The 23,822-nt window shown below is 43.1% G+C and overlaps 2 protein-coding genes across 13 annotated transcripts in view; both read left to right on the top strand.

Annotated features, from left to right (window-relative positions):
• ARHGEF9 (Cdc42 guanine nucleotide exchange factor 9) overlaps positions 1–23,822 on the top strand; it is a 286,157-nt gene that overhangs the window by 147,083 nt on the left and 115,252 nt on the right. The window contains exons 1-2 of one of the 12 annotated variants that reach the window (XM_028714587.2): positions 15,260–15,365; positions 19,908–19,969. The exons of 4 other annotated variants lie outside the window; for them this stretch is intronic. In XM_028714587.2, coding sequence (XP_028570420.1) covers positions 19,940–19,969 — 30 coding nt within the window. In that variant the 5' untranslated portion in view covers positions 15,260–15,365; positions 19,908–19,939. Of the gene's footprint in view, positions 1–15,256; positions 15,377–19,907; positions 19,970–23,230; positions 23,392–23,822 lie in introns of those variants that run through there. 7 more of the 12 variants (XM_028714585.2, XM_077922612.1, XM_028714589.2 and 4 more) reach the window with 7 other exon arrangements.
• LOC144326195 (uncharacterized) lies at positions 14,211–15,051 on the top strand. Its single transcript, XM_077922613.1, has one exon. It carries the CDS (start codon positions 14,872–14,874, stop codon positions 15,049–15,051), a length of 180 nt encoding a protein of 59 aa, XP_077778739.1. The 5' UTR covers positions 14,211–14,871.

The raw sequence follows: 23,822 nt of genomic DNA, 5'->3' as shown, positions 1-23,822 counted from the left end.
GCAAAAGAGCCCTCTTCCTGCTGTGGTTTCCAGCAACTGGTATTCAGTAGCATTACTGCCTCTTACAGTGGAGACACAGCATAGCCGTAATGGCTAGAAACCATTGAGAGCTTTGATGGTGATCAAGTGATGTGGCTGAGGTGCAAAACGAGTGTGGTGTAATAGTTACTTCCATAGGCAGATGCACCCCACCCTTGGTATAAGTAAGAAGGCAGGAAGGTGGGGCTGTCTGGGAGTAGACTGGGATTGGTGGGGCAGTGCCTCATTCACCCTAATGGGTCAGGAATGATGAGCTCCAACAACATCTGGAAGGTACCTGTGAAGGAGACAATGCTGAGGTAGATGAACCCATTGTGTGGATCAGTTCAAGATAGCTTCTTCAGTGCAATAAAGAATGAATAAATTCAGTGATTTATTGATGGTATTTGAAGAGAAGGTGCATTACCAAAAAGTGGTAGCAGAGGAAGGAGATCTAGATGACTTAAATAAGTTGCGCTGAAGGCATTAGGGAAGTATAGACACAGATAAGATTAGCAGACAACCTGATCTTGGTAATCATTCATTCCCAACCTATATCTTCCCTGTCTGTAAATTGATTTCAGATGGTGGCATACCATTGTTAATTTCTAAGCTATATTCCTTAAACAAGGGAGACTTCTAAAAATAATCCTCATCCAAATTTCTACCTGGATTCTGGAGTTCTGAATTACCTGGTCTCTTTACCCCTCAAAGTGAAACTGATATCTGATACATTAGGAATTCTCCATTGTTTTTATCCATCCACAATAGCTTTTTCCAATCTGATGCTCTGCAAAGGTTGTGGATTACAACTCCCATCAGTTGGCTGTGGTGGCTAGGGTTGATGGCATTTGTAGTCCTAAACATCTGGAGGGCATCAGATTGGGAAAGACTGGTGGAGAGAAACAGTGAGAGGTATAAATAGATAGATATGGGTAATCTATGATTAACAAAACAGAGGGTTTTTTGTTTGTTTTTTAAAAAATGTATGTGGCAAAATGTTTTGGCTTCTGCTTTCATCAACTGTTCTGATGAAAATGATGCTGTTTTCAAAGTGGTACTTACAGAGCTTTGAAGACTGAATGCTCAGAAGGGCATCATTCACTGAAGCCAAGTGATGCTGCTACAACGTTCCAAGCTGAAGCCGTGCAATGTTATTGTGTCCAGTGTGTACACCTTTCCTAACACTGTTGGATCTGTTGGCATCTCTGGAGGAATTATTTATAAGTCTGACAGGTTGTGGTTTTCAGAACCGAAATGTTTATGAACCGGTTGCTTCACTTTTGGGGTCAAAATTGCAGATTTGTGGTTTCTAAAATGTGTGCATAGCTTGGTTGTAGTTTTACCTCCTTATTAGATATGACAACCCATTTTTTTGCAGGATCTATCCATACTGGTGCTTTTGAAGGTAGCTTCACACAGTTGATACAACATTTGGAACTACAAGGATGAGATTCAGGATTGTAGATTTGGAGGCTAGTAAAATGCTATAAGAAGAGGTCATTCAGAGTTTGCTAGCAAGGGGTAGATTTCCCTGACAAATGAAAAAACAGTGCTTAGAACAATTTATAAGTTACATCAACTCCATTTATCCAATTATCAAGTGTTCATTAAATAGCACCACTGATACACATCCTTTTCCTTGATGTCCTCCTTGCCACTGAGAACAACAAAATAGCAGCTGATTTCTGAAACAAACCCACTAACACCTATGCCGACCTATCCTGGAAATCCTGCCATCCAAAACATATAAAGAAAAACATTGCCTATAGCTTGGCTCTCAAAATGAAACACGTTTGCAACAGGAAAGATAAGTGTCACAGAAGAATCTTCCAGTATATTTCATTGCAACATCCTCAGGGTTTCCATCCTGTCTAGGGAAAACCTATTCCACCAAAATGAGGTGACAACAAAGAAAGAACAGTGTATCCGTTTTGTAGTAGATTTTCACCCAGCAGTTCCTAACTATCACCTGACAACCAGAGAAAGCCATACATTGTAGCTTTATTCACGCACATGTGTGTTGGTGATATATACAACAACAGCATCAAAAATTAATCGGACAGTTATGATGAGAGTGCATGTCGGATCTCGTCTTCAGTTTTCCTTTTCTGAGAACCGTCCCTTGGAGCTCTCTGGGCCCCAAGCTGTTATTTGGCTCTGCTCAATCACCCTCCCTTGCATCGTGGTGTTCACCTTCTGCTGTCGGATATATCGGTCTTTATACCTCTGTGCTTTTATGTTTGTACATATTTTATGGGCTAATAGCCGTAAATAAATAAATAAAATAAATAGATGTTGGATATATAAAGCCGAAGCAGGGGGTGGGCGGTGGACACTGTGGCTAACTTTGTGTGCTCCATTTCCAAAGTTAATTTTAGAAATGTTCCTGGTTCAATTGGGATTCTGGAGGTGGGATACGCAGGCACAGCAAAGCCACAAAACAATATGGGATCAGAATGTTAGAAATCCTTTCATCCCTTTTTTCAGGCTTGCTCAGCTTCTCTCCACTGTACTCAGTTGTTTAATGGTTGAGCACACTGATTTCCATCCATCTTTTTTTAAAAAAGCAGTTTAATCTACGGCTATTCATGCCAGCTTCCCATGAGGGTATTTTTGCATGCGTCATTGGTACTGGGTTGCTAAAATCTTTTGAGTATCTTCTTCAACCTCATAAAATAATTCAGTTGCCAGTAAGAAAATGAAAGATAAGCATCTGATCAGCAATGCAACAAAGTAATTGTCTAGTATTGATTTCTGGAACACCCGCCCAGAACAGCTACATGATGCTGCTCCTCTCTCCTCCCCCCCACCCCCCCTCCATCTCCTCCTCCTCCTTTCCATCCATAACCTTTCTGTTATGTAAACACAAAAACATAAGAAGAGGCTGCTGGATCACACCATCCTTTTTTCATAGTTTGTTTGTTTGTTTCATAAAATTTATACAGTACAGTGGTACCTCGGATTACATACACTTCAGGTTACATACGCTTCAGGTTACAGACTCCGCTAACCCAGAAATAGTGCTTCAGGTTAAGAACTTTGCTTCAGGATAAGAACAGAAATTGGGCTCCAGCGGCGCGGCAGCAGCAGGAGGCCCCATTAGCTAAAGTGGTGCTTCAGGTTAAGAACAGTTTCAGGTTAACGGACCTCCGGAACGAATTAAGTACTTAACCCGAGGTACCACTGTATTACCATTTGATTTTAGAAAAAAAACCTCAAAGCAGTTTACAAAAAAACCCCAAAACAAACAAACCACAACCACCCCTAATAAAATTACCACTAAATTTTTTACAGCCATGATTTAAAACATACACAAAGTTAAAACCATAAAATAACAGACTAAAATGAATTTAAACTCATACAAACTTTCTAAACACCTGAGTAGGCTTGTCTAAATAAGAATGTCTTCAGCGGGCACCAAAAAGAATACAGTGATGGACACAAGTAGAACCTGAGTGCAACAACAATCTTCCTTTTTGTTACTTCCATCGTCTGGTCTTGAGAAGCATTATTGCCTGTGACAGCAAAGGGAAAACATAGCAACCAGGGCTAGCCTTATACACTGTGAATTTGCCCAGTCCTCTTTTAAAGCCACCCAAGGAGATAACAGTGAATAAGCAGGCCAATGGCCCATCTAGTCTCTTATCCTGTTCTCACAGTGGCGACCCAAATGTTTGTAGGAAATATGCAAACAGGACCTGAGCACAAGAGCACTCTCCCCACCTGTGACTCCCAGCAACTAGTATTTAGAAGCATCGCTGCCTCTGACCGTGGAGGCAGAGCATCATCACTGGCTTCATCCCTTAGACTTCATCTGCAACTGATGACCCTTGGGGTCCCTTCCAACTATACCATTTTATGATTCCTAAGTTCCTTTCATAAGACGAGCAGCCTTTTAATGTTACCTTAAGAACTGCCACCTGATGGAGGCATCACTGCCAGCCTATCCATTACCGTTTCATATATTTAAATTGGACACACTTACCACATTCCTATTCTTACATCAAGGCTCACTACCCAAGTTCCTCCCCCTCCTACCAACTGTTAGAAAACCTCTACTCCACCTGCTTGCGTTTTGATAGATAGCAGTGGAGCTGTATGGAGACAGGAGATTCTTCTGCTGAGTCTCCAAGTGGGTGGGGGAACACAGCACCCTTCACAAACACATTCTGAGCAAGGCATTCCCAGAATGACTCAGGCCCCAGATACCTGAAAGACCACTTCCTTGCCTGCAGACCCTCCTGTGTGCTAAGATCTGCTGAGGGCCCTCTTTGTGGTTCCACTGCCCTCAGAAGCTTAGACTGAAGATGATCCATAGGACAGCATTCTCTGTGGCAGCCCCAAAATTGTGGAACTCCCTCAGAGAGGTGCATCTGGCATCTTCATTATGTGAATGCTGGAGACACACCTCTTTTTCCTGGCTTTTGGTCATATATTAGGGCAAACTTAACAACTTAAGGGCAAACTTACCTTACAAGAACCTTACCTTACCTTACCAACAAGAACAACAAAAGAACAGGCAGCAATTTGTCCAGGTTCCAGAAAACAGGGGCATTTGGTGACAATAAGTCCTTGGACTACGAGTGTGGTTTGCAGAAGGCCAGATCTGCCCAGTTGATACCAGTCTTAGCTGGAGACCAGTTTGGGAGGAGTCCCAATGCATAAGTAGTTGGTAAGCCTGAGCACCTTTTGGAAGCTTAGTAGAAGCTTCTTTGTGTTGCTGTTTGGCAGCTAGGAGCACTGTCTGCAGCCAAGTGTGTTCCTTTAGCTCAGGGGTAGAGAACTGCATCCAGCTGGTGGGCCAGATCCTTAATTCCTCTCTCCCTCTCCCACTGACCAACTTTTAAAAAGATGCATAAATTAGTTTTACTGAGATGTTATTAACCGAACAAACTGCATTATAGTAATGCATACGTCTGGCAGAGTACTTTGAAAAACCAAAGTATAAATCAGTGGAAGAAATAAAGAGAAGTCAAGAAGAAGCCAAAGTGGCCTAAAAATATGAAAAGAAACTATCTGCCAGAATTCAGTCTGCTAATGTAAGACCTCAGTAATGTAACTTGCCTTGATGAGGTTGTAGTAAATGCTCACATTGTTAACACAGGCCACCATATTGTATCAAGCTTACCTTTCTTAGCTGTCCCTCATACTACACTATTTTGGTAAGCTGGTCTTTCAGACAAAACCATATACCATATTTTATCCAAACTCCCACAGGCCAACTTTTGATTGGAGAAAGCCCCTGTGATGTCCATTTGCACATGTGGTTTGGCTTCAACCCACATCTGCAAATGGCCAAAGCGAGGTTTGCTGACAGCACCAGTCAGCTGAGCCCCTTCAGTTGTACCCCCGGGCAAAGGACTGTAGCTTGGAGGTAGAGTATCTGCATGCAGACTGTCCCTGATTCAGTCCTCAATGGCATCTCCTACCTGAAACCCTGAAGAGCCACTGCCAGTCAATGTGGACTGTGCTAAGTTAGGTAGAGCAATGTGGTCTGATTTCGTATATACAAATTTCCAGTGTTCCAGTAGGCTACTCCTTAGTACAGCCAATCCAAGAGGTACTCATTGTCAGTGCTAATCTGCTATTTGGGACTGACAGGGCACCCCACTTGCCAATAAACCATCAAGAGCTTCCTTTAAGCTCCCAATTACTCCTTTTTAGCCACACACATATGACATCAGGTGTGCCACAGATTTCTTGTGGCTTGGGGGAAATGTTCTTATGGGGCAAATAGCAGCCCATGCTTGGCCTAAGCCCTCAGGTATACATAAATTTGGAATTAAGGATCAGAGGGTTGTCTCCAACTAAGTCAACCTATTAAAATAATGGACCTCAGTAAGTCATGTCCATTATTCTCAATAGGACCAGCATTGGCACAACCCAGGATGCCAAAGATTTTTACTCCCCTAGTACATAAATTAAATTCATGGGGGACCCCAAAATCCCATTCCTGATTCCCTCTACCTTACTTGATTATGGCAGGTTCTTTTCTTTTTCAAATTTAGGAAATAAAATGTTGGCTGTTGCTAAACAAATGTGAATCAGAGACCTTACTGGAAATCTGCTAGAGATCTGCAAGTAACTCAATCTACCTTCTGCCCACCGCTGATATAGTATATATCAGATTAAAAAATAGCATACATTAGGAAGCTGTATTGTTCCAGACAAGACCGTTCACCTTTCTGGCAACTGCTCTCCAGGATCTTTCGCATCTCTTGCTATCTGAACTTTTTTTGTCAAAGATGCCAGAAATGGATTATGGAATCTTCTGCATGCAGAGCTTATAGCTTATCACTGAACTCTGGGCCCTTATCTCTAGACAGACTGAAACCTATTCTAAACATTTAGAGACAGGAATGGGATAGTGCAAGAAATCACTTGAATATTATTGATTATTGAATCAACTTGAACCATTTTGCGCTGGAATATACTTGAAATTTCGGGACGCGGGTGGCGCTGTGGGTAAAAGCCTCAGCGCCTAGGGCTTGCCGATCGAAAGGTCGGCGGTTCGAATCCCCGCGGCGGGGTGCGCTCCCGTTGTTCGGTCCCAGCGCCTGCCAACCTAGCAGTTCGAAAGCACCCCCGGGTGCAAGTAGATAAATAGGGACCGCTTACTAGCGGGAAGGTAAACGGCGTTTCCGTGTGCGGCTCTGGCTTGCCAGAGCAGCGATGTCACGCTGGCCACGTGACCCGGAAGTGTCTCCGGACAGCGCTGGCCCCCGGCCTCTTGAGTGAGATTGGCGCACAACCCTAGAGTCTGTCAAGACTGGCCCGTACGGGCAGGGGTACCTTTACCTTTTATACTTGAAATTGCATAGATTCGTGGTGGGGGCCCTGAAGTGAAGTATTGAGATAATGATTAAGTAACAAGTTTGCCATTTAAAGGAGATTCAGACCATTAATTTTCAACAGGGAATGTTTAACATTAACATATAACAGCCACAGAGGAGCTTTACGTGTCTTTAATGCCCCTTCTTACCCTCTTAAGTTGGTAAGGAAGCCTATTTTGCCATTAAGCAGCATACAGATTAATTAATTAATATAAATAAAATTTAAAAATGCAAGAATATCATACCAAATGATCTGCCTATGATAGTAGAACCAATAAAGAGGGAACAATAACCACTGTATTAACATGGAGTCAGCAAGATCTAACAAACCATGTGAACCTTGTACGTCCATGTCATGGCTTCAAATTTCAACACAGCCTTGAAGTTTTGAGCCAATCAGTGTTCCTTAGTTAAGTTCTTTGTTTGTAAGACAGCTGTCAACTTGTAGCACAGACACAGAACGTGAATCTTTAAGACTTGGTCTATACATGCAGTAGAATGAGGAACCTAGGTAGAATCCTAAGGTGGTTAAGAGTGGCTGTTCCACTTCTGGGTTCAGGCAGGAGACGATGCTTTTGAATGCTCCTTGGTGCAACAACCTCCCTGTAAGTGGAAGGTTGTCACACCAAGGACAAATGTCTAAGCCCATGTTGTTCTTGATGTGCTATTCATTTTTAATGCAAGGGAGAATTCAAGAATGGAAGTGGTATTGTCCCATTCCTTCACCATAAGACTACCACCTCCTTCTGCTGCATGTATAAAGCAGGCTATAATCTTTCCCCACACCTTTTGGATGGAAGATATGGCCATAATGTTTGGTTTCTTCAGTTTGTTGCCCTAGGACAAATTGGCTCTTCGTATGTTGCTAATCTACAACTCCCATCAGCCATAGCTAAGCAAGGCCAATAGCCAGGACTAATGGGAGTTATAGCTCAACATCTGGAGGACCAAAGGTACCCCACACCTGCCCTAGGACAACATACCTCTACATTATGGTGCAGTGGTTGAAGTATCACACTAGAAGATAAGAGTTCAAATCCTCACTCAGCCATGAAAGTTACTGGGGGACCTTTGGCCAGATTCTGCCTCTCAGCCTAAGCTACCTCACAGGAAGGGTTGTTGTAGGGATTAAATAGGGGAAGGACTTTGAGCTCCTTGGAGAAAATGGTGGGATATAAATACCGGTACAATAAATAAACAAACCTGGTGCCCTCTGGGTGCATTGGACTACAATTCCTAGTGTGATGGGAAGGCTGCCCAAGGGATGCAAGTTATTATTTTTTCACGCCTCCAGAAAGTGTTTGACATTCCATTGCGTCTTCCAATTGACCTCTAAAAGTAACTGGAGGAGTGGGTTTAATTCAGCTGACCAAAATGAGAAACAAATAGACGATGTGCTAAGGGGTGTTTGTCTGAAAAGTTTGTATGAGACATACAGGGACTTTGTGGTTCACAAGTTTTTGATGAAGGCCGCAGCATTATTTTCCTATCCTTGATCATGAAGAGTCAACTGAAGTAGGTGCCTCTTGAACAAGGATGTTCTTGACCCCTTGTTGTGACAAGAGGGTGGATTTGTGCAGTGAACAGCTTCGTTAAACCATTTCCTCCTACAAGGCCAGCTGATTGAAAATTTCCCTCTTTCTTGCCACTCCATATAGTTTCCAGTGCGCCATTTTTCTTTTGGCTCTTGATTACCATCTTGAGGCAGAAAATCATCATAATAATTTAGATATGAGGAGAGGACGGTTGTAGCAGCTAGATCATTCCTAGAGTTATAATTGTTGAGATAAAATATAAATTAAAAAAGCAATTAATATACATTTCACGGAGTGCTAATTTTTAGATGCATACATTTTAAATAAAATGCTAATTAGGGTGCAGAACAGGATAAGGTAGAGACATTCAACTACAAATCTTTAGGAGGACTACCAGTTCAAACGTTTCATTGCCCACTTGTGGAAGGAGAGGTAGCCTCAAGTCAGGGTGGTCAACCAGGTGATGAGGAGTCAATGGGCAGACTGGATGGGTGCAGCCCAAGATCACATCACAGCCCAAGAATGTCCAGGACTTGCAGACCTGTTGGCTCACTGTATGGGACAATAGGGCACAGATTCTGATGGTGTCCAGTTGCCTCCAAATAACAGATCAGGAGATGCAATTTTTGAATGATTAATTGCTGTTGTCATTGTTATTTAATTTCTATCCTGTAATTCATTGCTGAGTGATCCCATTGCAGGTTACATATTGAAAACAAACACACAAACATCACCATTCAATAAACTTATCAATGTAAGATCTTCCTTGGGGAAGAGTCCATAGCTCAGTGGCACAGCATCTATTCTCCATGCAGTTTCAAAGCCCCCAGGGCTGGGAAAGACCCTGTCTGAAATCCCCAAGAAGCCACTGTCAGCCAGTAAGCGATACTGAGCTAGGTGGACCAATGGTTTGATTCTTTATAAGACAGTTTCCTATGATTCAACTGGCCACTAGCAGCTAATGGTACTAGAAAACATATCCAAGTTTGACTTTCTTTAAATAGCAGGTGTAAGGATGCCCAGTTTTATTTGGAGCCACATTGCAAAGGGAGTTTTAAGCCATGGTCCTTAGCAAAAATCCCCACCCCTTAAACAGGTGGTATTAACCCTGGAAGAACAGCCCCCCTTGGTGCTTCTTGAAGATAATGGCAATTGTGGGGGCAACTTTCGTTGTAACCATGGATTTTTATCTTAAAGACAAACCAGTAGACTGAATTCCCACATACCCTTTTGCCTGTCTTTCTCCTTCCTTCCTTCCTTCCTTCCTTCCTTCCTTCCTTCCTTCCTTCCTTTTTCCAAGGGGGAGGGCAGTTCTAGTGTTTGGTCTTAGGCTGCTCCACTGTGTTGCACAATGTTTCCCACCATAGCCTTTACCAATGCACACTGCTGATCTGTGCTCCATGGAGGAAGTGTGGGAACAATTATTGTTAAATAAATATTGCACACTATTCATCACAAAAGTTAATAATGGACTATCCATGTTCAGAGGCAGTATACTTTACAGGACATGGGGTTGAGGCAAAAACCAGCCAAGGCTATTGTCTATAAGCCCTGCTTGAAGTCTTCCCAGAAGCATTTGACCGCCCTTGGGCCACTGAACTCCAGGAATATTATTGTTGAATCATTTCAGAAGTTTCATAATTCATAAATGGAAATAAATAAATAAATAAATGCCTTTTCAAAAGCTAGTGCGTGAGAAGTTGGGGGGCAGAGGCTGGAGTCATTTGATAGAGCAGGAGTCTCAATATGCTCTTTCAGAGTTGCTTCATCTCTTTTTTTCAAGAGCTTCCTGAAGGTACTTCTTCCTTCGACAGCCTTCTTGGATCCTTCTAATCCACCCCTCCCCGCCACACACACCTTCACCCCTTTTCATTCCATTTTCTCCTGCTGTTCTGGATCAGGATGAATGAAATGGCATCAATTCTGCCCACACACTGCCTCCATCTTCTAGCAAGGCTTTTAATGCCATTGTGCTGTGAATACAAAATATGTTCCATGAGGCTTAAGCTGATTAGCAGCTATTGTGAATCAAGGACCTCTTCAGTCACCTCTATACTTTTGCATTTCACTCTGATGATGGGCACGGAGGGCACTGAAAGAGGCAGTTTGGGGCAGCATCAAAGACTCACCAGGAGAAAGGTGTAGTACAGGGGCTGTTGGGGGAGAACAAACGGACCTGGATCATGGCAGTGACAATCTCAGACCCTCCAAGTCTCCCTATTTTCGAGGGACAGTCCCGGATTTACAGAAGTCATCCCAGTTTCTGATTTGATCCCAAAATGTCCCACTTTTCCTTAGGATCTCCCTATTTTCATTGGAGAAATATTAGAGGAGATGCAGTCATGGCTTATAGGAGGCCAAAATATTAGGGGTGCCTGGAGTGTGAAAGACAGAGAAAAGAAATGGGCTGCAAGATACATGCTTCCTAAACTGCAGTCAAATTTTCTCAAGTATCATGCACAAAGCAAAGGTAAACCATGTTGTCCATTAACAGCCATTCTTTTGTATGGTTTGAAGGCACATGAGCCTATTACCCTTGCTGAAAAGAAGCCAGTCCAGGTCATTGATGGGATGGGAGACCTTCTGAGAACCATACACATGCCTCCTTGGGGTGTGCGATTGAAGAGAAGTGGGATGCAAATGTTAGAAAATGAATCAAACAAAATTTATAGTGGGGCAACACATTTATTATGCCCTGCTTATTAAAATTTCTCAATAAATTTATTTTACTTCTTTCTTTCATTTGAAAATCAAGCAATAAATGTTGTTTCTGGCATTATTTGAGGGGAGAAAGATAAAATCCTAAGCATAACCACTTGTTGGTAAGTCCCATTGACTTAAATGGGCCTTACTCCCAGGTAAGTGTGTATAGGACTGCAGCCATGCACACCATGGCTGTGGAGGCAACCCTTCCTTCTTAAGCATGGCATGAGAGAATCAAGGGCTGATGCCACTTCTAATGCAAAATAGTCTCACCCATTCTGTGATGATGCCAGCAGTCACACCTGTCTGGATGCAAACAGATTCAATGTCCATTGCTTATTGCCTACATAACACCATGGTGCTGTGCAGAATGCATGGGTTGAGCATGAGCCCAGTATATCAGTGAGAAGCATGTTTGCATTAGTTCAGCAAAGACTTTAGGACTGGGTCTTTCAAGCAGTCAACTGGCATCTGGGCTGCACCATTTGAAACTGAAACAATGAAGCTCTTCTATGCCAGAAACTCCTTCTACAGTGATGGCTGGTGCCCATTGGGACTTGCAGAGTGGAAGGCGGGGAGATCAACTGTAGGTGGAGCCAGAGCCAATGACAGGTGGAGCCAAATCATTCCAGTTTCCCCCCAATTCTTACCCCTGCTGAGTTCTACAAAGGACAAAACTGAGGCCAAGGAGAAAGGAGCTGTCATCCAGTTCTATTCCAACCTAGTAAGAAGGCAGGCAGGTGGCAGGTGGCTGGCTGGGGTTGGTGCAGCAGCGGCATTTGGTTTGCAAGTAAAACTATATGCATTAGGTGGATCAGCAGGTACTACTGAACTAGAAACCCCTCACCCTACCCACCCCGTTACTGTTCTCACTGCCCTCCATGAGTTGGAAGGAGACTGTCTTAAGTAGGGAGGTCTTGCATTTTTTGATTGATCACTTTAAAAGGTTTATAGGTTGCCTTTTTAGAACAATCATCTCACAATCACTAAAATGCATCAATAGCAATAATTAAAATGTAGGAATAAAACTGCTCAACTTGATTACAAGCGGGTAAATAAACACAATGAAATACCGGTACACTAAAACTGGTGTTGGACACATGGCCCAACTGTTCTAAATCAACTGCCAGCCTTACATTTAATTACCAAGGGCCAGTCTTTAGAACTCATTCAAAAGAGGTCTGTGAGGGGCCATTGCAGAAAGGGCACTGCTCCTTGTGCTTACCAGCCAAATGATTTTTACTGTTGAGCCTCCAACATAGATTTTAAGGGATGGGTAGGTTAGTATGGGTGCAGATGCCCCCTAAGTTAACTTGGTCCTAAATCAGGGCTTTAAATGGCAGCAAACGACATGGTGAGGCTGTGCCTCTCACTTTACATCAGTCCAATTGAGTTGCTGCAGTATAATGGGATAGAGAGAGGGAGGGACACTGTGGCAAGAAGGTTGGTATGGTGCAAACGTGCCATCAGTGCCAATCCAGCACTCCTGCTGGTGCATTTGCACTCTGCTGTGCTTGTTAACACAACCGCTTTGAACTCAGGCAAGATTTTGGAGGCTCCCCAGGCAATTTAGAACGGTGGTAGAATTGGGGTTCCATTTGTGACAGCATAGTTTTTATATTTTTCCTTTTGGCTGTTTTGATTTTCCAAAAGTGCCTCTTCCCACCCCCACCCCACCCCCGGACTCCTCTTCAACACTCTTTCATTCCCAAAATGCATCCTTTCAGTTACTTATTTCAACACTTCTACTCCATCTTTCTTTCACTGAGTGGGTTCCGAGGCGGTTAACAATATATCAGTACAATGTCATGAAACATTTGCCTTTAAAAGTATCAAAAGCAAAACAAATTACCATTATATTTAATTGTTCCAATTAATTGCCAAATAGATGAACCTAATAACGACCACAAATGTTTTAATGCAGGCAGAAATTGATAGAAATATTCAGCAATTAAGATTGCTGTGAAGTTGTGATTGAGCCATAATAGCAATTCACCATGCAGAATTACCTACCCCTGACTAAGGCTGTAAGAAAGGAGGGGAACCCTCAGCAATGTCTCATGCAAAGATGCAGTGGAGGGTCTCAGTGGGCAAATGCTTCCCAGGAGCCTCTGAATAGTGAATGCCTGTATTTCTTGTGGCACTTTTGTGCTTGTGTTAAGACCAGAGTTTTGGATAAATGCACTTTACTTCGAGAAGTGGCTTGGAAACTTGGAAACCGGGTCAAAATGCAGCTGCCATTATGCTGGGGTGAGTGTTGGGAGGAAGCGGAAGGCCTGGACATGTGACACCACTTTTTCACCATAATCGAATGGAGTATGCTGGGAAAGGGCCTGGCTGGCTAAGCTGAAAGTTGAAAGTGGAGCACCCAAAACTGGATGATGATGATGATGATGATGATGATGATGCAAGTCTTTTAAAAAGAATAAACTGTTTCATAGAGGGACATCCTGTCAGTGACTACTGGTAGCCAGGATAGCTAAGTGGTACTTCTGTATTCAGAGGATGCCTATCTCCGAACACAAGCCGCTGGGATGCGGGAATAGTAATGGGAGCACACTGTTGCATGTGAGGTTTCCGGAATCCGGAGGCACCTGGTTCTCTTCCCCACCTCCGGCCCCGCTGGAATTGAGATGTTGGACCAGATGGACCTACCCCGCCAGATATAGCATCCAATACCTTTTTCTTCTTTTGCTCCTAAGTCACTGCCGCCTCCTTCCCTTGCGGAACAAAGGGAGGTCAGGAGGAAAAGAAAGAGCGGAAGGAAGGAGGAAATGTGGGGCGGGGAAAGGGAGAAGGAAGGAAGGAAGGAAGGAAGAGGAAGGAATGGAAGGAAGGGGGAAGGGAAGACTGAAGAAAGAAAGAAGGGGGGAAAGGGGGGATGAAATGAGAAATAGGAAGGAGGAAGAAGAAGGGGAAGAAGAAGGAACTTCTGCAGGAACAAGGAAGGAGAAGGAAATTGGATTTTGCTTTTCCGTGCTTGGAGCTTTTGCTCCTCTCCAGTTTTTCCTCCTCCTCCTCCTCCTCCTCCTCCTTTTACCCTTTCCTTCTCTTCCTTGCCACTGAGTGACAGCGCCGCCTCTCCTCCGCCCGCCCGCCTGGCTCCTGGCAATTGATTCGTATGCGAAGGGGGTCCGCCTCGCGACGAGAGATGCGGCAGCAGCAGCAGGAGTGGCGGCGGCGGCGGCTTGAAGAGCCCTCCAGCGCGGCCAGGCTTCTGCTGCTCGGCGCTGCCTTGGCGAACTGAGCGGGCAAAGGCAGCTCCCCCACCCTACCCAAGAGCTGAAGCCACACACACACGCAAGCTCCTGGGGGAGAAGGACCTTTGCGGGAGTCGGCAGCAGCAGCAACAACAGCATCCTGCAATCTCAAGCGAAGAAAGAAAAAAAGAAAGAAAGCATTGAGGAGACTCCCCTCCCTCTTCTGTGGCACCTTCCCTTCCTGCTCCCTTCCTTGTGCATCTTCTCCAGCGCTCAACTAGTTGGCGATACTGCTGCTGTTTTGCATCGCAGGTTCCAGCAGGGGCTGAGAGAGAGAGAGAGAGAGGAATATACAAAGCAACAGGCGCGTGCACGCTCTCCCCCTCCCCTCCACACAAACACACACACAAGCAGGCAGACCCAACAGAGCCTCTACCACCACCACCACATCATCCTCCAAACCAGCCACCCTAAAAAAAACCGCAAGCGGAGAGAGCCAGCGGATAAAAGAGGGAGCCAGAGAGCTAGAGAAGCGGTGCCTTTCCCTTGCCTCCTCCTCTCCTATAGCATGGTGGATGTATGGACAGTCTCACAGAGCAGAGGTTGACAGCTCCAAGCCTCCAAGCTCCACATCTGGAGCACTACAGTGTTCTGCACTGCACCATGACCTTGGATGTTCAGACGGTGGTGGTGTTCGCTGTCATCGTGGTGCTCCTGCTGGTCAATGTCGTCCTCATGTTCTTCTTGGGCACCCGTTGAATGGACTCTGGAGTGTGTTTTTTTCCTTCCTTTTTTGATCTCTCTCTCTCCCCCCTTTTCTCCTCCCCCCCTTTTTCCTTTTATTTTTTGCTCCTGAGTTGGTGATGGTGGCAGCGAAGGAGGCGGCGGCAGCATACCACTAGCAAAACTCAAAACAAAACAAAACAAAAATCCCAAGTTTCCAAATTAACAAACAAAATCCATCCAGAGAGAAAGGGAGAGATTACACACACATAAAAGAGAGAGAGAGAAAGGAATTTCCTTACTGAGGGGGGAGAGCAGCTTTGAGAATCAACATGGCCTCGCTGTGATCTGTATGACGTTGGTATATTATCTCTCCCTAAATCTTTTGTCATGTCTTGTCTATTAAGTATGCCTGTAAGTGTATCTGCTTAATGCCCAGTTAATTCTATATTGATGGCTATAGATATACAGATATATATACACACACACTAAGCCAATGTCTCTGTGCCTACCTATCTAGGTAGACACAGAGTGCTGCTATAGCTCCATATCTCTGTCTATACTGAATTAATTCCTGCTTATATTTCTTGTTGTTTGCAAACGATCAGTGGGAGATAAATATTTCAAAGTGAAATGTGGGTTTGCATCATAATAATGAGCAATGGATGCACTGCTAGTTTTAACATAGTGTGTGCATGTACATTTATTATTACTTCTTAAAGCGGAAAAATGGCACTGGAATGCTTTGGCTTAATACCAAAATAAGGCTTGCTTTGTGCCAAGTAAGTGGGAATCAAATGCCTTTGCAAAGGAGATTGCAGGGCTGGAGAGAGTGCCCATTCAGCTTTGCATTTTCCTGATATATATTTAAGAGGTTTGAGAGGAAAGGAATGTCATTGAAAGCTTTAGTCAGCTATTGGGAAATAAGAGTGTGTGGGGGGGGGGAGAGGTTTATTTTATTTGGTTGCCTTGGAAGTGTGATTTGAATCCTCAGACCTTCTGGCCCCCGTTTCAACCCTTTCAGATCTGCTTTTACACTGCTTATTCACAGCTGCTCCATTCAGCCCACTAGAAGCACAACCAGCTGGGCTTCGGCTATTAGTGTGCTTCCCATCTTTGCAGACTGGCGAAGCAAATAGAAGAGGTGTTTTGTTTCCTTTTAAAGCATGCTTCCCCCCTTTTTTCTTTTTGAAGCCATATTTTCACAGTGACTTGGTCTGTCAAGGTGGATGGGGGAGTGGGGGTAGGGAGGGGAGGGGGGAAAAACAAGCTTTATGCACCACTTAGATAACAAGATTCAAATATGGGTCGCTTAGGGTGACTTAATTCACATTGATTTCCTTGAGAATGAAGTGCTAAATTATGTTTTATGAGACTCTGGCAAAGAGGTGTCTTCCTAAAAGGAAAATGAAATTGTTTCATGAGAGATAGCTTTGGATGGCGGGGTGGGGGGAGGTATGAGGGATGCAGGTATGATGAAACAAAGTCAAAGTGGTACAAAATGTACCTTTGTGTCATATGTCTCCTGAAGCTGTGATATATATAGAAAGGGTATGGTTGATTGCAGTCTTCCCTGCCCTTTATTTATTTATTTGCAGGAAGAAACGGCACAGGCAATTTTATCTCGTTCTATTTGCTTACATCATGTCCATCCATTGCCGTGTGTGTGTGTGTGTGTGTGTGTGTGACCATTTAGCACACTATGGTTAAATAGTTAAAAGTGCTGGTGTCTGAAATGAATTAAAACACCGGCACATAATTTTACAAAGGTAGAAGTGCCGGTGTTTGAAAATAACTAAAACATGACTAAGTTGATAAAATCACAGAGAAAAAGAGAATAAAATTGGGTGGGAACACTGAGTGATTCTCGTTACCTATGGTTGATTTGGCAAATTTAGGAATAAAAAATTCACTGACATTCACAACAAGTGTTAATATAGAAATATATTGTGATATCGCTTTTTATTCATAACCTATTGCTTGGATTTCCAGCTTTCCTGATTTCTTCCCTTCTCTCTTACTTGTAGCTTTAAGAGAAGGAACAGGTGTTACTGCATTCAAGTTTGGGTGGGTGGTCTTTAAAAATAAAATAAATATTTAGTGAGACAATTTGGCTTGGAATATTTCCCTCCCTGAGTATTTAGACACACAAGTTGGTGTCCCCTTAACACAGCAGCATTTAGCAGGGTTCTCTTTTCTTATCCAATGCCTCTTTCCAGGAAACAGGAGATTGTTATAATAAAGTTAATATCTTTCATTCATTCATCTGGCATGAAGACTGAATGGTGGAACTAGGAGGGGGGCGGAATGAGTTCTAAGAGGAAGAAATGAGATACATGGATTTTATTAGCATCTCAGAATGCTGCTTATTTCTCTGATGTTCAGTTTAGCCAAAACAAATAACTACAGGCAGCACTTGGCAACTGTCAAATTCCACCACCTGGGTGAATCAGATTTCTCCATGTCCAGATGTTGGCAGTTTGCTCTATGCATGTGTGTGCATATGGATGTGTGAACACTTAGTATGCAAAGGATCTGTTTTCTTTTGGCATGGCTCTCATGACTCATTTTGATTACATCACTGGTGCTTTTTATTTATTCATTATTTTGGAGGTGCATTTAATCAAGCTTGAAGTACCTTTAGATGCTTTAATTTGGTGGTGCCTGTTAGTTTATAGCAACAGGCATATTATTTTGCTAATGCTGATACTCCTTGCCAGAGCAACAGATGCCTGAATTCTAAATTTTGTCTGGAATTCTGCAATTCAGAATCAGATCTCCCCCGCACCCCACCCCACCCCACCCCACACATAAAGAACCCTGGATGCCAGATTCAGACATTATGTCACGTCACCTGGAGTTTAAGTGTGTGGGGGTGGAGATAGGAAACTTGAAGTGGGTTAAAATTGGGGGTGGATTTAAGATGTTAAAAGCCTTAATTCAATATTGTTTACTGTAAAAGACTTAATGAGTCTAATGGAACTGATTCACAGGTAAAGCTGCCTAGGATTGCAGAAGAATTATTAGTAAATGCTTGCTGAATATGTTTTAAAATACATTTTGAAAACAGCCCCATTGTTAATACCAGTAGGCAGTGTGTTTGCCTGGAGTTGGCAGAGAACTCTGAGAGCAGCTGAACTTTGTGATTAGCTGTGCAGATATAGTACTAAAAACAAAACGAGAACCAGCAACCCACGATACTTACTTGTACCCCAGTTTGCAGGGTGTTGGTTGGGTCTCTTCCTGCTGTAGTGTTATATGATTATATACATATATAGTATATAACTTAAAAGAAAGACCCACTGAGATCACTGAGACTTACGCACACATTAGTGTGTGCCGGACAAAACTGCAACTACAATTTTGCGTTTTGGGTTTGGTAACTTGGCTTGTTTGAGGGGCAGAATAAGCCTTAAAGAGGGAATGAGTATTTTCTCAGCTTTGAATAGGGGTGGAGAACCTGGTGCCCTCCAAATGTTGTTGGACTCCAGCTCCCATAATTCCTGATTATTGGGCATGTTGGCTAGGGCTGATGGGAACTGAAGTCCCAACAACCGGAGAGCCACAAGTTCCCTATGTTGAGTTGTCATTATTTTTATAAGAGAGAATAGAGGTCAGTTTTGTAGGCAACGGCGTTCGGTTATGCTTTGTAGTCCTAGAAAAGGGTGCTGCATACACCTGCTGCACAATATGTCACCCACCTGTCATGCAAATTTGAGCTATCCTGCTTTATGGCATCAGAAGCCCTCAAATTTTGCTAAGTTGCTCCCTCTCCATCTGGTATTCAAACCACAAGATGAGGCAGAGGGGGATCTCGCCTCTCTGATCTTTTGTGATTATAGGTTCCCTTAGCTACAGCTTTAGGTGATACCAGGGGTGTCAAAATTTGGATACAGTTGACAATAGTCAAGGAGTGAGGCTTGTGTATTTCATCAATCCCCTCCACCTTATGTTTCCCCCCACCCCATAATTTGAGCACTGTTCCCCTCCTGGATGTATAGGAACCCTCCAACTATGGCATTTCCCCTCCCCATAGACAAACCTGAGAGAGAAATCCTAGCAGCTGTGACCACATGTACTTTATAGATAAAAGTCTCAGGTGCATTATTTTCTACAATATCCAAGAATAAAGCTATTGACTGTATCATAGCAACTCCTGCACCACTGTGCTTTTTTTTTAAAAAAAAAAAAAAAGCATATTTCCTCCTGATCTGTAATCAACCACCTTAAAGCTCCAGGATCCTTTCAAGATAAGAGGAGCATTGACACATCTCTCCTCCCTCCCTCCCTCCCTCCCTCCTGATGCTCTGGATTGGGAGGGGGGGAGGCAGTCTCTCATGCCACCGCTGCTGATGCCAGACCCATTGGGCTTTCCTGGTGGCTAGTACATTGAATCCTTCCAGGCTGATAGGATAAATTATTTTTATTTATTCTTCTCTTCAAACTCTCCTTTATTTCATTTCCAGCTCCTCCCTCCCTCCTTCCTTCCTTCCCTCCTTCTCCATCCCTTCTCCCCCTTCATTCTGAATTTCACATGTCAAGTAAGAGGGAGGGGGAATAGGCGAGCTCTGGATATTTCTGACGCTGTTTTGGCCTTTTTTGCACGAGCATTTGAGGCTGAATAGCTATTTATTTATTCTCTTCCCTGCCCATCTCCCCACTTCAGTGGAGTGCAAGGGTAGCTAGGGAGCTTTCCCCTTCTTTCCCAGTTCAGACAGTGGCAGGAAAGCTTTACTGGATCCCAGTCTTTCTGACTGGAGGGGGCAGTGGGGAACCCGGCAGAGAGGTGCTTTCTTCTAACGTTTGTTAACAGCTGCATGCCTAACCTAATTCCTCCTCTTCCTCCGTCCCTGTCTCTTTTCATAATGTGGTTATATTTCTCTTTGGATCAGGTATTCTGTACACAGCCCAACTGCTGTGTATAATGACCGAAGGAAAATTGCCAAAAATCAATGTAAGTTTTCTTTTTTAAAACACCCCCCCCCCCAATTTATTTTAAATTATTAGAACCCATAGTTTATGGTTCATTGTCTCGTCTTGTGCTGTCCTGTCCATTAAAAAAATGTAATGAATGCTAGTTGAGTGAAAATGCCTTTCCTTCATTTCTCTGGGTGAATGCTGCCTGCTTGCCTGCCTGCATGTATGGGTGTATTTGTGCATCTTTCTGCTTGCACTTCGCTTGTGTGTGCAATGGATTGTGAACAATGCCTCTATATGGAGCAAAAGAAAAAGAAAAAAAAAAGCACCGGAAAGGCTTTGATTCGATATGTTGCATTTACAGTGTGTCTCTTTTTGTGAGCTGAATTGGGTACCGTATTAATGTGCATCTCCATTAACTGGATATGAATGTAGCTGATGTATTAAAAGCATACTTAAAAACACTGCCAGTTGCTGGAATATAGCTGGTAATTCTGCTGAATGACTGATCTAATGGCCTGTTGTATTCAGTAGATTATGGGTTTTATGGTGGTTATTTTTAGCTGTTAAAACTGGAAGGTTATGCTACCTCTTCAATGCCTCATTTTGTTAGATGACCCAAAGCAATGCTTCCATGAGGTGAGGAGGTTGCCCTCACATTCTTACGGTAGGGTGAGTGGGGGGCTGGCTGTGAGAGATGCCTGATGAAATACCCTTCAGTTAGATGACACATGGCATTTAAAAACCAATGCAGATGCCTAAAATATGCTGGTGGCCAGGATCAGTTGAAGTAGATAATGCTGTTTTTTTAGCATTCCTTTCTAAGGAAATGGTGTGCCGTAGTGTGAACTGCAGTGATTTATATGCTCCAGCCTAAAAATAGATGCTCTTAGAAGGAAGACTGCTGAGGAAACCAGAAGAGGGCTTGCGCGTCTCATTCGATGCACTGTAGACGGATTTCATGTGACACCTGACTTTCCTTTTAGAGAGGGGGGGTCGGGAGGGAATAGCATTTTATCTTCCATTTTAGAGAACCCGCAGACAACTGGGTTTCTCTTAGCCCCCCTCCTTTTCCATGTTGAGTCCATTGCTTTTAAATCCTCCCATGCTAGCTGTACTGCAACATATATCTCCCCCAACCCATTTCTAAAAATAATACTGCCTTCTGCTTTATTGAGCACCATTATCTCTAGCATTCACAGGGCAAGCAAATAGGCCAACAGAGAATCCCTCGTTTCATTGATGACTTGCGTTACGTTGGTGAGCAGGAAGCTTTATCATTAGAGCAGCGCAACTGCATGTGTGGTCTGACTGTGGCAGATTAGAGTGGTATTATTACTTTCCTTGATCTGGAAATTATGCTTCTGTTTATGCAGCCTAGAACTGCATGAGCTTTCTTGGCTTCTACATGTTCAGCTTGTCCTTTTCATATATGCACTGCTGCGTTGGAGAATGTAGAAACAAATGTGAAAGCTGAGTTGAAGCTAAATGTTATTTAATAAGCAGTTTATTCAGAGGACTCAATGCAACAGAAAATCTGAAATATTATCAGTGGGGTTTGGGTTGGGGAACCACTCTGCAGGATAATTAGACTCTTGCCACTTAAAAAAAATAGTTTTCAATATCCCAGGAATTATTTAGCTTTGCTTCCTATAATGCAATAGGTTGGACTAGGTGACATTTGGGGTGTTTTCAAACTGAAGTTGGAAATCCATCTGACGGGGATTCTTGAGCCATACAATGCAGGGGGTTGGAGTAGAAGACCCTTGGAATCTTTTTTTAACAATTCTAAGATTCAGTGGTGTGTGTGTGTGTGTGTGTGTGTGTGTGTGTGTGTCCATGTAACAAGGGTTTATTGGAGAAGTCAGCCAGTCTGTATCTTTTCAAAAGTTTTCTGACTTGTTTTGGACTGAATGGCTCTCTTTCAAGGGTCGCCTTCAATTATTATTTTTTAAAAAATGAATGGTTCAACTGTCTGCTGTGAGATGGAAACAAAAGCAAAAAAAGAAGAGTTGTGTATTAATTTAAAGTTTGCATTAATGGAGTTGCTAAAATGAATCTAAGAGCTTTTTCTGTAACTACCTGCACTTTGCTTGGTTTTGTGCAATGGGGTGCCATGAATACACTTCTAGATAAATATGGGGTCATATTCACCTGCTCTCACCTTCATGTAAGATCTCTATCCTGTAGTGTGCAGTTGGGCCTAGGCCTAGTATATCATGGTAAATACAATAATTATCATCACTTTACTACATTCAAGCTAGCCAGCTTCCAGTTGTTCAGAAGGATGTAATGTCTGTTTCCACTGCACCGGTATATAGATATAGCACAGTATCCGATTAAGAACTCAGAATAGACCCTTGGAAATCAATCCCATTAAGTTGGTCATGACTGACAAGTCCATTGATTTCCAAGGGTCTACCCTGAATACAAGGTATCTGGATACAGGCCATGACCATTAATAATAGCATACTGCTGTTATGTCACCATACAGTGTGGAGATTGACAATGTGACATAATGAAAAAGTTAGTGTCTCTGCCTCAAGGAGATTCCAATCTGTATGATGCCAGAAGTAGAATGCGTAAAAAGGGGAAGGGAAGAGTAAGAAGGAACAGATCCAGACAAACTGCAGTTACGTGTAACTTAGGCTTCAGCTGGGTTGTACGCACTGTTTGCATCACAGTTGTTTTCATAAGATGGGTTGTTACTAATGCAGCTCAACTGACCTTCTTTTTCCACTGCAAATCTGTGCACCATTATTTGGGAATGAATCCTGTTTGAAATCAACGGGATTTACTTCTGAGAAAGCATGGATGGGATTGTTCTGTATGTGTCTGAGCATGTTTGGTTTGGAAGTCTCATGGAAACCAGGCTGATAATTAGGTATCCGGGCTCATCCATTTCTAGTCTTATCTAGGATACCTCAAATTTAGCCTTCCCTCCTGCTTTTTTAAAGTGGTGTTTCCAGGATATAAAAAACACACACCAAGATCCAGGAAATTTAGGTGCATGAAATATGTGCAGGGAGCACCTTCCACCACTGAGCAGATATTTTTGGAACATTATTAGTGTGTTTGAATTCAGGGTGTGTTTTTTGCGAAATGTTGTTGACTAGTCAAGAGACTTAGATATTCATTAACATAAAAGGTGGAGCGTCTCAAGAAAAAGCATTAAGCTTTACTGATTCCTGTCTGTAATAGTTTAGGTTCAGTACTCAACCAAAAGTATGAGAATGTGTCCTCCAGCTGGGCTCTTTTTTCCTTACTTAAAAGGGGTCAGCCACAGCCCTGTTTTCACTTTAGCTGTAAGGCTACCAAAGCTCTCAGATTAAGCTGCATTTGATCCTGGTCAGTATTTGGGCAGACAAGGACCGAAGAGACTGCTCTGCACAGTGTTGAAAATTTGGGAGGTAGCCTTCCTCTGTCTGAGCTGGTATGAAGAGAATATTCGGGATTAAGGTGAGCAGGACTTCTTAATTCTCATAGCAATGCTTATAACTAAGATTCTCCTTGTTTCAGCATTCCTCAGGATCACAATAAACCTGCTAGAGATTCCTCTGGCATCTGACTTAGGCCAGCAAATGTATTTTCCTACATGTCCTAACAGCGCTGATTTACGGGGGGAAATGCTGTTACTTTGCAAAAATAATAAATAAAAACAAATCACCATAAATTCCGTATGTAACGGAAAGTGTGGGCACTGTCGTTCTGTGCTCATAATTTGATGAACGAGTTTGCTGTTTAATCTTGAACAAACTGTGCTGGTCTCCCCAGAGGTGGATGCTTCTCTGTAGTAGTGAAGAAAGAATTCTGCTTTATATATCTGAGTGTGAAAGGCAGCACCTCATCGGAATATAAGTGTTGTTCTGCTTTTCTCTAGTGTTGTTTAG

The sequence above is a fragment of the Podarcis muralis genome, chromosome Z (genome assembly GCF_964188315.1).
Source record: "Podarcis muralis chromosome Z, rPodMur119.hap1.1, whole genome shotgun sequence".
In the NCBI taxonomy this organism is placed as follows: Eukaryota; Metazoa; Chordata; class Lepidosauria; order Squamata; family Lacertidae; genus Podarcis; species Podarcis muralis.
Note: the sequence above shows the minus strand (reverse complement) of the source record. Positions and strands in the feature narration are given on the sequence as shown.